The sequence below is a fragment of the Rattus norvegicus genome, chromosome 3, assembly GCF_036323735.1.
Source record: "Rattus norvegicus strain BN/NHsdMcwi chromosome 3, GRCr8, whole genome shotgun sequence".
Taxonomy (NCBI): Eukaryota; Metazoa; Chordata; class Mammalia; order Rodentia; family Muridae; genus Rattus; species Rattus norvegicus.
Window position 1 is genome coordinate 37,334,295 of NC_086021.1, and position 14,725 is coordinate 37,349,019.

The 14,725-nt window shown below is 55.2% G+C and overlaps 1 protein-coding gene across 2 annotated transcripts in view; it reads right to left on the reverse strand.

Moving 5' to 3' along the window:
• Positions 1 to 4,381, reverse strand: part of Lmx1b (LIM homeobox transcription factor 1 beta) — an 81,651-nt gene extending 77,270 nt beyond the window's left edge. Inside the window, exons 1-2 of one of the 2 annotated variants that reach the window (XM_063282994.1) lie at positions 4,057 to 4,381; positions 3,105 to 3,291 (exon numbers count right to left, since the gene is read on the reverse strand). In XM_063282994.1, the coding sequence (XP_063139064.1) occupies positions 3,105 to 3,291; positions 4,057 to 4,195 (326 nt within the window). In that variant the 5' untranslated portion in view covers positions 4,196 to 4,381. The remainder of the gene's footprint in view (positions 1 to 3,104; positions 3,292 to 4,056) is intronic. The other variant, NM_053709.1, reaches the window with a different exon arrangement.
• Between the last annotated feature and the right edge of the window lie 10,344 nt (positions 4,382 to 14,725).

Genomic DNA, 14,725 nt, shown 5'->3' on the forward strand with positions numbered 1-14,725 from the left:
TCCATTGTGTGACAGATTTTTGGACTCTCCCACCGACCCTTTTCACTTCCGGAGCCTCCTCCAGGAATCCGCCACCTCAAGACAGAAACCTTTTCCAGACAAGCAATCGGGGCGAGTGAGCGACAGCCCGCAAGAAAGGGGAGTTACATAATTCGATTTCCCCAAACTGCCAAGAAAAACAGCATATATTGGGGAGGGAGGTCGTCAATTTCTTTCCCTCACAGTTTCTCCCGGGGAAGATACGGAGCGGTGTTCGCGATTTTGTGGAGACCGAGCGTTTTCCAGGTTTCTAACCCGGTTTTCTATTGAAAAGAGTGCCGAGGTCTTGGGTTTTTCCTCCCCCTCCTTTGAAGGAGTCCCCGAAATCCACATAAGGATGGGGCAGGGGGGAAGGAGAGTTTTCAGGGTCCAAACAAAAACATTTCAGTTCCAGGGCCCGCATTTTCTTTGCTCTGCCAGGCCTGTGAGTGGATTTTATCAATTGTCCTCTATGTGCCCAATAGTCAACTAATCACCCCTGTGGTGCGTAAAACAACTTCGCGCTCCTGGGTGCCTGCAATCGTTGGGAGCAAACCGAAAGGAAGAAGACACACCAAGAACCACAGCACCTCTTTAAAAGGACCTACTCTGCCATTCTGCTCAGGCTGGTGAGCCATGCTTTTTATGAAAAGTTCTTTTTATAAAAGTGTGTGTGTGTGCGTGTGTGTGTGCGTGCGTGCGTGTGTGTGTGTGTGTGTGTGTGCTGCAAATTTCCCAGTCCTGAGGAGACGCACACTCAAAATCAAGAAAGCACGTCTCTGAACCCGTTTGCCTTAATTCCCGTCTGAAAAGCATTTGTGCACACATGATATAAATATGTATCTGGGGTTCTCAAAGGGGAAAAATCATGAATAAAAAATATTTTTTTTATTGTGTAAAAGAACATTGTTTCCGTGTGAGTTCTTGTGGGCCTGGTTGATCTCCTGCTCCCTGCAAATGCTGCCAGGAGACCCTGGGGATTTGTCCCAAAGATTGTCTTGATAACCACTACTCCGCCCAAGCACACCAGGAGGCCTGCCTATAGTAGATACTTAATTGTCGTTATTGTTAGGAAGGAGTAATGGGGGGGGGGAAGGGGGAGAGGAGAGGATGAGGCTGACCATCCTTTTCCTGGGAAGCTCAGGGGACTAAATTCCTTCCAAGCACCTGGAGTTTGCACCTCGAGTAAAAGCCAGCTCTACTGGGCTGTTTTTCTTTTCTTTCAAAAACAAATATCAGTGGGACAAAGCAGCTGCAAATGTTTAATTGTTTTGTAAACTAGGGAGGCTGGTCACTCACCTAGCTCCTATTACTATTTTAGAGCCGAGCCAGAAGGACCTGGGAGGTGTCTTTGCTCTGTTCCATTAAAGACCCCAGCAGCAACTATGTACAAAAGGTTGCAAAGACTTTACACTGTTAATTTAAAAAAAAAAAAAAAACTCCAAACTTTCGGAGGCTCATTTCTACTTTCCCCGGCCTCTTAGAAGACCCAGCTGCCGAGGTTAGTGGCTAAGTCGGGTGTAAGGGGTACTGCTGGTGCCTAGTCTCGAGTACTTCCCAGAGAGGGGCTGCCTGAGTCACCCCAAGTCCCCAACCATTGCTACCTTGTTTTGTTCATCTTGCTGTATGCACAGCTCTGGGCAAACTTGCCTGGTGGCATTTCCCCCAGAAACTAGAGTTCCATGGCACAGACACAGGGATGGACATCAATGATGTGCCTAAACCTGGGGAACACCGTGTTATAGGACCAACAAAAGAAGAATCTTCGAAGCCCACCCCAAATCTTGCCCATAGAAAGCCCCACCCTATCCCAGCCACCAAAAGAGCATGGTGCAAAAAGCAATCCCTGAGCGATTCCCAGTTCCTGGGGACACTAAAGCAGCCAGCCACCAAGGCCCTCTCTGCAGGGCTCTGGCCTGCAGCCTCAGTTGCCAGACCCCAGTCAAAGAGTTCAGCTGCCGGCTTTCAAGCCGGACCCTGGATTTGGAAGCAATACTTTGGCTGCACTCACAGCTCGGCTCACATAGCCCTGCTTTTTTCTCCAAGGGCTTTGGCACTCAGAGACCTCTCCAGCCCAAAGCACCTGAGTAGCCCCGTCCAAGAAGCCTTTCAGGGCACCACTTAGAACTTCCCACAGGCTCACGCTTGTCTCCGCAACTCCATTCCCAAGTTCCCCACACCCTTCTTCCCACTGAGGCGCCTCATGGCACACATCCCTACCCCCAACACACATCCATTGCACTTCCAGGTAGATAACCCCGGCAGGTCATAAAGAAAACTCTGCATCTTCCTCCACCTCTCCCCAGCCTCCAGCCATCCAAGTCCACAGTGCCACCCGCTTAGCATAGAAGCCAGCAGGTAAGGCTCAAACCACATCTGTAGCATCAACCCTTTCCCAGCACGCTGCAAGAAAGGCGGCTGTCTGGGGAGGACTGACTCCTTCAGTCAGCCACTCCAACTAAGATCCCTAGGCTGCAGCTTCCTAGACAGATTGATTCTCCAGCTGAGAAAAAATTGTAAGGACAAATTTCCCGTATGGAACGGTTTAGGAAGAAGGACACCAATCTCTCTTTACCAGAGAATAAAAGTGCGGCAAGGAGCCAGGCAGCGTGGGGATCTCCCGCCTGTACCGCAGCCAGGGCTCAGCACCCACCTCCCTGCTCCTGGAATCCCAGATGCTCTTGAACTGGGGCAACACAGTCAGGCTTGGCTCTCTAAAGCAATGCCTTTCTTGGGAAATAAATTCTTGGTCCCCACTTCAGGCCTTAGAGGGGCCAAGCCCTCTCTCCCAGGACAAGCATCGTATCCACCAGTCCGCCCAGGGCTTTGTCTTGTACCCCAATTCAGTCACTCTGCGCAGGTTTCCGGGACAACAGATGGCACCTAGGGGCACCCCACCACTGTCTGCTGGAATGAGATGATTCGCCCCAGCCCGGAGACACGCAGCCCTTTGAGCCCTCGGTGCTGCCGGGCCCAGTGGAGCGCAGAGCCGGCCGCAGGGCGGCGCGGGCCCTTCCCGGCAGGGACCGGCCGGGCTGGAGTGCTGGTCCGTGGCGGGGAAAGAGAGGAGGGCGAGAGGCGCTTACTGTTGGTAGTCTTGTTTGCAGTACAGTTTCCGATCCCGGAAGTAGCAGCTGGTGGTGAGGGCTTGCTGACATGCCGCGCACTGCAAACACTCCTCGTGCCAGGACGACTCGTTGACTCGCATCAGGAAGCGGTCGGAGATGGGCCGCTGGCAGCCCTCGCAGACGGCGGGATGCGGGCAGTCGGAGCCTGCAGCGCACAGGGCGAGAGCCGGGCCGTCAGCGCCGCCTGGCCCAGCCCCGGAGCGCCACCCGTCGCCTGAGGACCCCAGCCGGCGCGCCAAATACCCGGCAGCCCTAGACAGCACGTTCCTTTCCGTAAGCCGGGGCGCCGAGAGGCCGAGGGCCTGCAGCCTTGGCTGGGTGCTGCGCTCTCCCCGCTTGCGGAGATCCAGCGTATGGTGTTATTACCAACGAGAAGGAGCTCCGCGCGGGGTGGCCGGCTGGAACCCAACCAGCGAGGTGAGGCCAGGACACTCGCTGGCTGACACGCCCCACGATGCTGATGGAACCTTCTGCCCTAAGACCCGCGGTTTGGATAGACCCGGGGATATTTTTCTCTTCTAGAAGTTCCCCTTCCCCCAAGTGACCTGGCATCTCTCCCGGGCTCTAAGGAGACAACTTGGTTCTCCAGCATCTCCGCCAACCCCTTCCCACCCCAGCCCGGTCCAGTGTAGCAGTACTAGAACCCAGACCGGGAGAGGATGGTGTGAGTGACGGCGGAGGCTGTTCAGTGCCCTGTCTAGGTGACGTCCCTGAACGCTGTCCCCTCAGGGAGCTGTCTAGGTGTGCTTGTTGCCCCTCTGCTGGTCATTCCAGGGGTCCGGACCCCATCCCCACGTCCTGAAAACCTATTTTCTTTATTCTTTGGCCCTCACGCCGGTGTCCACAGCGGCACCACGGACAGCCCTACTCCCTGACCTGGACTATTCGGGCATTGCGACCCAGCACTCACCCAGCAGCACACCCAGGGTGGCGGGCCCGGGGCGTAGGGCGTGCTCCTCCATCTTGATGCCGTCCAACATCTTGGCGCAGTCCGTCTGCCCGCGAGGGAAGCACCTCTCCAGCGACTCGGGACCTGTTGCTATATCCATGGGACGCCGGGCGCGCTGCGGACCCCGCCGGCTGGGCCGCTCGCCCTCCGGTCCGTCCGCCCGCTCCGCTGCAGCGGGGGAGGCGCGGCGCCCGCGGGGTCGGGGCCGCCCGCTGCCCCGGGGCGAGCGTGGAGCGGCGGCGCGCTGGCCCCGGGCCCCGGCGTCGTGCGGGAGGGCCCGGGCGGCTGGCAGCCCCGCGCGCCGCGCTCTCCCGGCTACTCGCAGCCACGCGCACCCGCTGCTCGCCTGTCACCTGCTTGTCAGCCCCGGGTCCCGGCTGCGGCGGCGGGCGGCACGCGGAGCCGCCGGGAGGAGGAGGAGGCGGCGGCGGCGGCGGCGGGCGGGGGAGGGGGCGGGGGTGCAGGGGCGGCCCCGCGGGCTGGGGGGGCGCGGGCGACGCAGCAGGGTCCCGGGCGGGGCGCAGCGGGCCGCGGGGCTCCAGGAGCGCTCCCCGCACTACTCCAGTGCCATGGTGCGCCGGAGGAGCCGCTCGGTTTAGAGCTGAGGCTGGCGGCGGAGGGATACTCCGGCCCGGAGCCGCCTCACCCCTCCTCAAACTTCCTGACATTTGAACTCATTGGTGCGCCTCGTATCACTGCGCCGGGATGAGCCGGCTGCTCCACGTCAAATAGTGCCGTCGCCTCCCCCCTCCCTGCGGGAGGGCTCCCTGAGCCCCCGGCCTGCACCCCGTGCCGCGCCCTGAACCCGGCCAGCCATCCTGCCCACCCTTGGCAGAAGTTTGGATAACCATCGGAGCAAATCCTGTTCCCCACCCCTCTTGAAAAATTGATTTGGGAGTTGGGGAAACCATCAGGCTTTCTTTTTTTTTCTTTCCTGCCTTTTTTATTATTAATATTTTGTTTTTTTTAAGCTCCAGCGCTCAGAGGAGTGGCCCCGAGTGAGGCCAGATTGTGCGGACGGCGGGGAACGCAGCGGCTTCTCCAGGGGACAGCTCCAGGAGGGAGCGGTTGCCCCAAACCCGGACTTGTAAGCCAAGATAGGTCGCAGGGTCTGAGTTGGTGTCCCATCGGGAGGCGGGGCCTGCACCGGGCAGCCGGGTGCGCAGAGAGGGCTCAGAGGGCTCCTAGTGTGGAGGGATGAGGAATATCATATGTGAGCAAGGACCGCTGGCCCCGAACTCGCCAGAAAGAGCCCCAACCGGGGGGGGGGGGACCGGGGTTGCAAGGGCTGTAGTTTGAGTGAGAGGTCCCGAAAAGTACAGGCCTGTCATGAAGCGTGAGCTGAAGGGCTCCCAGATCCAGAATGGGAAACATTGGGTGAACGAGGACGGTCAGGCCCGGGTTGAAACCAAGACAGTGTTAAGAGGGTCAACAGGGCTCGGAAAAGGATCTAGTTCCTGGGCAGGGTCAGTGGGTGAAGGCTGGGCCTCCCAGGGTTTGGAGTACGAGAGGTAGGTAAGAAATGATGGCCCCCAAGATCTAGGTAGGGGTGGAGGCCTGGAACGGCGCGGGTACGGTCGTTCTAAGGAATTCCGTGTGACCTCTGAAATCGGTGCCTTTTCATTGTGGTTAAGGGGCCTGGCTGGGGTTAGAGACTGAGCGCTGGCCAGCCTGGGCAAAGTGGGCCTCGACAGCGGGCAACGCAAGGCCCGCGGAAGCAGCTGGCGAGTCCTGGGTGCATCCGGCCAGACGCCACCGAGGAAACTAGAAGACATCGCGTCGGGACACAGGGTACCTTCGGCCCCACTACTCCCGCGCGAGTTTCATCGTGGAATAGCAGGAGGGATGGTGAGGTACCAGGGCCGGAGCTAGCTGCCCCCTTGAGTCGCTGCTGGGCGGCTCTGGCCCCTCGGGCTGTGGAGCAGCGGCGCGGAGCCGGGCGGGGATGGAGGGCTCGGAGGGCGGGTCCCCTGACCCCGCTGGAGGCGAGAGGGCGGATCGGATTTGGAACCTGCGGGAGGCTTGGTCAGAAGTGGCCCCCTGTGCTTCGGGGGGGCCCCCGGAGGGGCCCGGCTTTGTGGAGGATTAGCGGTCACCGCCCCACCCCAGTACCTGCGTGTGTGTCGGTGGGTATCCGAGTGTGTCTGTGCGTGTCGGCGCTCCCGGCTCAGAGGCTATTGAGTTCGTGTGCACCCGTGTTCCTGTGCACATACATTTTGTGTTTGTGTGTCCTTGCGACTTTCCAGGCAGTGAATGTCTGTGTGTTGCACGCACGTCTGCGGACTCTTCTCGTGCTTCTATGTCATGTTTTTGCACGTCTTTGTGTGTGTCCTCGTGTCTGTCACAGTGAAGATGTCTACGCCTTTGTACGCGCCTCGGCCCCTGTAGCGCGTCTGGTAGATTTTTCTCTATAAGTGTGTCTCCGAGTTACCTTTGTGTTTCTGTTTGCCCCCGAGCTCCTGAATTGTTCCGTGTCGCCCGGAGGTTTTTGTGTTTGTGGCTTTGTGCTCAGAGCATTTCTCCGCGCCTTTGTGTTTCTGTATCCGGGAGCATGGGTATGTGGATGTAGAGTTTTCTTCACCCACCCTTCGTCCACTTGTCTTTACCCAGTGTGGGAAATCTAAGGCCTTGAGCCTTGAGTTTGGGCAGAGGCCTGGGCCTGGACCGCCTTCTCTGGGTATCTGGGCCCCGGCGCGTCGCTGCGGGAAGAAGCCGAGCGGGTAAGGCTGGGGCGTGCAGAGCGGGGAGGCGCCGAACCGCGCGCCCAGGCAGCCGGCCGACCCGGTGCACTCCGCCCTCTGCTGGCCATAGTGTGCCCCTGCAACCACTGCTGGGCACGGAAAGCCCTGGTTCCAGGCCCGGACCTTCGCCATCTCCTTCAGACTGAATCTAAGGATCTTCTCCGTCTCAAGCCCTAAAGACGCACCTCGGACTCTAAGCAATCCGCGCAGTGTTCCACCCCCATCCCATCACCGTCCCATTTCTCCCACGCTCCCTGTGCCTGGCCATTTCTACTCCATCCCTCTCCGTTTCTCTTTGGCTGGATGAAGGCCCCCGTGGTTCGGCCTCTGAGGCTTCCTTGATCCTCTGGCTGGTGACCAAGACCCGGTTTGGATCTTTGGCTGTGTTTCTGCGCGTTCTGCAGTGCTTGAAGCCAGGTCCCAGCGCCAAGGGCACACCTGTAGCCCACCATTTGATGCATGGCTGGTGTGTTTTCCAAGGTGCAGAGTTTTTGGGGTCTCTCCCTGCGTCCCTGTTCAAGCCGCAGCTTCCCCCCTCCCCGTTACCCGTCCCACTAGGGTCAGGCTGCTGGAACCGTCTGCAACTGAGTCCAGCGCTCCCTTGGTGAACAGTGAAACTAGGATTGTCTCTAGACTGATTGAGGATGCTCGGTTCACAACCTTGATCCCTTTGCACGCCTGTCTCTGTTCATTCTCTTCGACCTGCAGGCCTTGGTCCTTGTTCTTTGTCCTAACTTTCTCAACCTGAGTCGACTATCCCGTCTTCACATCGCCCCGCATAGTTGTTCATGTGTCTCCGAAGCATCCTTAGAGGTCTTGGTCTCCCTCCCATCCTTTGCCTCTGAGGAAGAATAATACGACTGGACAGGACACCGGCCTAGGCCTGAAACTCACTTCCTTCCCGGCCTCAAGTTCCTGGCTCCTCTTGTCTCTTCTGTACAAGCTGATGTCCATCCCCAGCTGTGAGACTCACAACGCTGGCTGGTGACGGATCACTCCAGCGCACGCCGTCCAACGCGGGATGCTTGCGGCCTCCGACGTCTGCTGCAGAATCCGCTCGGGATTGTTTCCACCTGAGCAAAGACGGAGAAGGCGGACTGCCGGCACAGCTGGAATCGGAAAAAAAAACAAAACAGGGAGAGACCCGGGCTCTTCTTATCCCAGAGATATGCAGCTCCTGAGCCCTAACTTGGTTTCTGACTCTTTTCCTTTAGGACCTTGCAACCTCACTCGGCAGCGACCCGACCCGTCTCGTGCGGGCGTATGAGCGGGGTTGGGGGGCGGTGGGAGGGGGTAGGGCTACACCAGCGATAACTCAACCGTTTGGTGCTTCTGACCAGAGTCGAGGAGAGAGAGGGGACCCTCCCTCCAGGTTTAGAACCACAGGCTGGAATATCAGGTCCTAGCAGGAGGAGGACCAGACACAGCCTTGGAGCAAGAAGGAAAATACCAGAAACATCCAATACCGGCCTTCCTGCTGTGCCTCAAGAGCCGAGGCCATGGAGCACTGAAATCACGGAGCATCGAGGCCAGGGAGAACCTAGGCCCACCCCATGCTGTCCTAGGCTAATGGAGCCTTAAGATCTATGAGGCTCCGCCGCCGCACAGAATTAAAGCTGTTCCAAGCCATGGGCCAAGTCGGGAGCTGCTCCCCAGGAAACTAAGTGTAGCCCAGGTCCTCGATGATGAAGAACCCGAAGACCACAGAAATGGAGCAAGGGTACGCCCAAGGCTCAGCAGAGGTCGATCGATCGTTGGTAATCCTACTCCCGAGCATCCAGGTACCCTTCCAAGCATCCTAACTGGTCTTCATCCCAACACGACAGTCAAAGCATTGGATGGCCCACTTTCTACTGCCTAGAAAGGGCGTCTGAGACCTCCCCGTGTTGGTGGAAGTTGGTGGAAGGCTAGACTGGAGAGGGTCTCCTGGGGTGCTTCTCATTCTGCACTGGGGGTTTTTTGAGGCTGATGAGAGAGGGGTGCCAGGGTTCGCTGGTGCCCAGTGTGTGTTAGGTTGTCCAGAGCCGGAGATGAACGTTCACAGCCAAATTCCTCAGACCCCCAACAACTCCCACTCTGGCCTTTACTCTGGAGCATTAGTCGTGGGCTTGCTCCGCGTGGGGAAATGAGGCTCCCTCAGATCCAAAGGCTGTCGGTAGCCCTTGGGAAGGTTCAGAGAGGACCATCCCAGGACTGGGTGGCCCAGGGCTGAGGTCTCCTACTGGCTATAGAAAGGTTAGGGATGGGAGAATGGCAGGTTTGGGGAAACATCTTGATTTTGTCTCGGGGTCTGGTTAGGAGACACCAGGGTAGAAGACCTGCCCCTTTGTACTTCAAAGCCCCTCTCTGTGCAGTGGGCATACAAGAAGCGCCGATCTTACAGAGTTGCTGGGAAGGGCACATGGAAGTGTTTGCTGTGGCCGGCTCACTCACTCTAGGGCTCTAGACTTTCTATTTGATGAATAATTGTATGGGAGGAGAGCTGCTTCTTAGGCATAGGGGACTCTCTCCCACCTTCATTTTGCTTTCCTAGAGACAGAAGGAAAACAGACTTGTTTCAAATTCAGTCCTGTCTGGTCTCTTCCTTCCCTCCAGGACAGGTTAAGTCCCCAGGCAGGCTACTGTGGACTGGCCATATGAGACTATGGCCAGTGCCTGGGCACCCAGCAGGGACAGCTCAGCCTTCTCACTTTTCCATAAAACTGGAGGCTGTAAGTGACTAGCACTGACAGTGAGGGCTTTGAGAGGCAATGGAATGAAGGGTCCCCCCACCCCACCTTGGGAAGAGACCTGTTAGAGACTGTGATGTATGTATTGTGTTGTGTTTGCTTTGACCAAGCACTTTCCTTAAGAATCTCTGCGTTTCTTGCCAAATGGATGCGTCTTTAAGAATGAGGGGTTCCCCTATCCAGGACAGGAACCAGAACAAAGAGAGGGTGAAGGACCGTATTTAGAGCTATAAAAGCCTCATTACGAACTTAAGACTAACTCACAGAATCGGACACAAATTCACAAAAGCCAGGGACTTCATTGGTCTCCACCCTGAGGGTCCACGGCTGGGGAAGGGGGTGGGGTGGGGGTGGGTGTGAGCCAGGGCAGGGTGGGTGCCTCTCTTATTTGATCTCTATCTTAAATCCACTTCAAAACGCCGCGGCTCAGCCGGATTGGAGGCTGGCCCCTTCCTGTAATTATTTGGTGTCTAGTAAAGTTTTTATGAGTGTCTGTGCAAACAAATGCATTTGACGATGTGCGCTTGTTTGGCTCTGCTGCTTCACGTGATGCTGGAGATGTGTGCATCGCGCGCTGGCCCTCGGAGGAGAAAAGAGCAAGGCACAAGCGAATAAAAATAAACCGGGGACCCTTGCATCAGTCGGGCGGAGGGGAGGAGCTTGGGCTGGTCCTCTGCTGCCCTCGGCTCAAGGGCCTCAAGGGCCAGTGGAAGAACAAGAACGGGCCAGTGGAGCCTCAAGCCTTTGGGTGCTCTGTGGGGATGATCAGGGTTGGGGAATGGTCTTGGTGACTTGCTGTGTTTTTTTTTTTTTTTTTTTTTTTTTTTTTTTTTTTTTTTTTTTTAAGGTTCTTTTGGAAACAAATCAAGGCTCACCCATTCTTCCCTCCCTGCAGGGTGCTATGGCAGAGTCAAAAGAAGGCTAAGTCAGGGTGAATGGGGGAGTTCCATTGTTGCCTGTGTGAGCTCACTAGATCCCCCCTGGAAGACAGTGCTGATAAGAGAGGCACACTGGCTGCCTCGTCCACTTTGGAAAAAGCCTCCACACCAGTCACGGTCACAGGGAAAGTCATGGTTCTGCCGTTCTTCACATGACCTTTGAGCACAGTTGGAAGGTATTTTGTGGAGCCCACACTAGAATTCTCTCCTCCCAGCCCTGCAGCCTTGATGTGTTTCTTTGAACTGATTATAGAACTTTTACTGAACTATAATGTGCATATAGAAACGTGTACAGAGTGTGAAATTATGAAGGGACACTCCCATGCCAGTAATCCTAGATGAAGACAGAGGATGCCTCTGGTTTCCCAAAACAGACGCTGCCTCCCTCCACCAGCTTGCTCTCCAGTTCTAGACTCAGTTTGGTTGGTTTTAAACGTTTATCTAAATGATAGCATAGAGCACATTTTCCTTCCTGTACAGAATCATGGGGTTTTGTAGGAAAAGTCGCTTCTCTCTGATGGACCATCAGGGGCTTGACTACTTGGGACTCCCATCCCCTCAAGGGGCTGATTTTCTGGAGTTTAACCCACTCACATCTCAAATCTTATCCTGTCCATTCAGAATCGGTTTCACCCCCCCCCCCAGGATTTGCATTGATTATCTTGCTGGAGGCCTAGAACCACCCCCTCCCCACCCCAAGCTAGAATCCCCCCAAAGGAACACCCTGTATACTGGGGAAATGTACCCGGTATTTTCTTTCATCTCAGCCCCTCGTCCACATCTAGAGTCCTCTGAGACAGCTAGCAACAAAATCAGCACCTCAGAGAGGTGAAGTCCCTTGTGAGAGGTCACACAGCCTTGAAAGGGTCAGAACCTGGATTCAAACCCCAACTGGCCTAACTCCAAACCCCAGGCTCTTGTCACCTCTCCACATGGCTCCCCTGGGTATCCAGGCCTAGGCGTGAACAGAGTCCTCTTCCAGCAGGGAGGAAGCTGGACTTTTTCCAAAGGAAACGCTGGGAAACACAAAACCCCAAACAGCAAACAGGGCAGGATGGTTTCCCAGGCTCCAGCTGCTTAATGGATGGAGCTGGTTTGGTCTGGACTGGTCCAGTCTCCCTAGATGCTTCAAGTCACCAGGGAGGAGACATCATGCCATTCACTGAGCATTCAGCCAATGCTGGCACTTCATTCCTGAAACTCTGCTGTTCAGTCCCAACCCACAGATGAGGAAACTGAGCCTGAGAGAGAGGTCCACCGTCCTCCCTCAGCCCACCGGCTTCTTGGAGCCTGAACTAGGTTGCAGCTGCTTTGCCTTGAACATATTTCGTCCTCGACTCTGATCTGATCCACTCTCACCTCCCTGTTTTGCTTGAAGCTCAGCTCAAAGGACCAGGAGTCTGGGGGTAAGTGGGTGGAGCTGAGCTGCAAGGGCCCTTGGCTCTTCTCCCAGCCTTGCGTCTCTCATTTGGAAGCGAGGGATTTCGATGCTTTACCTTACTACTGGGGAGTTTAATAAGGTCTGTGGTCATTTGTTTGTATATGTATGAGCACGTGTGTGCAGGGGAATGCACCTCCGTGTGTGTGTGTGTGTGTGTGTGTGTGTGTGTGTGTGCGCGCGCGCGCGCTCATGAGATGCCCAAAGCTGATGGAGAGAGTCTTAATCACTCTCTGCTAAATCTATCAAGCCTGAGTCTCATGCTGCTGTGGATTCTGGCTTGTCTTGCTAGCCATTTTGTCACAGGGAACCCCCCATTTCTGTCTCCTGAGTGCTGGGATTACTGTTTTGTTTTTGTTGTTATTGTTATTTGTTAGTTTTTTGTTTTTTTGTTTTTCCCAGAGGTTCTGGGGATCCAAAAGAATGAAACACCTTCCCAATCTCCCCCCAACCCCCCATGATCTTTAGACTCTGTAACAATTTGGAATGTCAGTTCCTCCTGTTAGAGGATGTGCAAAGGCCCTGAGGCAGAAAGGTGCTGGAGCAGGGGGATGTCCATGTGGCTGGTCTCAGCAAAGCTGTGTCACGATAAGGAGTCACGTAGGTCGAGAAAAGGAGGGCGGACTTGCACTTGAGAGCCAGGAAGCCTGGAAGGGTTTCAATACACCATGGTCAAGTGTGTTGTTCAGGACAATCTCTGGCTGCAGTGAAGGGCAAGCCCTCTAGGCCAGAGGCCAAGGGACTGGGCATTGGGTTTCAATATCCCCTTTGTATGCAATGAGGCTGGGCAAGAAGTTCGCAGAGCAGGCCTTATCCTCCAATTTCCCATAGAGGTTGTGTTTCCAGAGTCAGGGTTTCATGTTACACAGAGCTGTTCTTTCTGGAATGCGGCCCCCAAGCAACCCCTGCTGGACCCTCCACAGAAGGAGGGGCTCCTGTGAGTACAAGATGCAGAACCCTCTGTAATGTCTGTCCCCACAGTCAAAGCTGTGTCTGGTGCGGTTCTTGCTACTAAGCACTGTGGAGGCTTGCCGAATGGTCCTGGTTCCGCTCCTGACATCAGTGACCTCACAGAAGCCTGAAATGACCTTGTGAGCTAGCTGTCATGGTTGCCCAGTGAACCCAGCAGGAAGATGATGAGGCTCACCCAGTGAAGCACCTTGACCGAAGTCACATCTACTTCACATCTCTGGGCAGCAGGCAACATCAGTGTGTGTGTGTGTGTGTGTGTGTGTGTGTGTGTGTGTATGCACGCGCGTGTGCATGCATGCGCCTGATTGGTCTTTGAGCTTGCGGAGATCCCAAAGCCCTGCAACTGTCCCACAGCGTGTGGAAAAGCCAGACAATTCCATTTGTGCATCCTCGTTCCCCCTCCGCTTCTATCCCACACAGTATGCCCAGCAGAGTTCTCCTCCCTGGAAGAGCTTGGCGAGTCAGGCTTCTCTAAGCCTAGGACAAGCCTCCAAGTACAGAAGTCTTCTGATGGCCTCTCCTTGGCCTGGTCTCTGCCTCCCTCCCCCTCTGTCTCTGCATGGCTTCACCTCACCACCACTTTTGGCCTTATTTCAGCTTCTCAGACTTGGCTAGGCTGCCCCCTCAGCGCGTATAGCTGAACTCCGTCCTTTTTTTTTTTTTTTTTTTTTTTTTTTTTTTTAGCTCAGTCCTATGCATCTTTTGTGTGTCTCTGTAAATGTCACCTCTTCCTGGAAGCCCTCTTTCACATTCTGACAGGCCAGACTGTGTTCAGCTTGTTCCCAGTGTCCTTGTAGATCCTTCCTGTGTAAGCAAGTCATAAATCTCTTTCACCTCCTCTCTGCTTCTTTACAGCTTGGAGGGAAACACAGAAATGGCGGGGAAGAACTGGTGGAGGGGAGGGGAAGGGTGCTATATGTATTTGGTTATCTGACAGACCAGTAACAGTCCCCAGATGTTGCCCTGTCACAGCCTGCTGTCAGGTCAATTGTGAAGGTTCTTACTCCCGTCTGTCTCACCCCTAGTGATGGGAAAAGGAGGCATAGGCAGGGGACGGCACATGCCTGGGTCCCACGGATAGGATGGAAAAATCTGAGATTTGAACCTGTATGTTCCAAACCCTTGGGTTCATCCTTCCTGCATCATGCTGACAACATCTTTTTTGACCTCAGTCCTCTGGGAACTTCCCAGCTCTGGACCAGACCAGAGGAAGCCTTTCTGCTTTCACTGCCCCTACCTGATGCTTGTCACTGTTGGCTGCAGTACTGGATTTCCTCTGCCTGGTGACTCGTGGTTTCCCCCAGGAGGAAGGCTGGCACAGGGTTGGGTGCCAGGAATCCAGGGACCCCTGGAGCACCTACTCACATACATTCTGAAAGTAGAGGCTTGTGGGAAGAGAGTTACCCACAGCCGCCCTATGCCGATTCTAATTTCCCCATCTCAGTGGATTTAGAATTTTTTTTAAATATTTATTTATTTATTTAATGTACAGTTCATTGTCGCTGTCCTCAGACACACCGGAAGAGGGCATCAGATCTCATTACAGATGGTTGTGAGCCACCATGTGGTTGCTGGGAATTGAACTCAGGACCTCTGGAAGAGCAGGCAGTGCTCTTAACCACTGAGCCATCTCTCCAGCCCGGATTTAGAATTTTTAATGCATTTATTTTGTATATAGAGCCAGCCTGGGGCCTCATATAGGCCAGGTAAGCATTGTACAACTAAGCTAGGTCCTCAGTCCCCTTTCACCTTGTTAGTGGGTGGCTTAAAAATTTAAAAACTTGCTTTTTATTTGCATGTCATGCATATGCA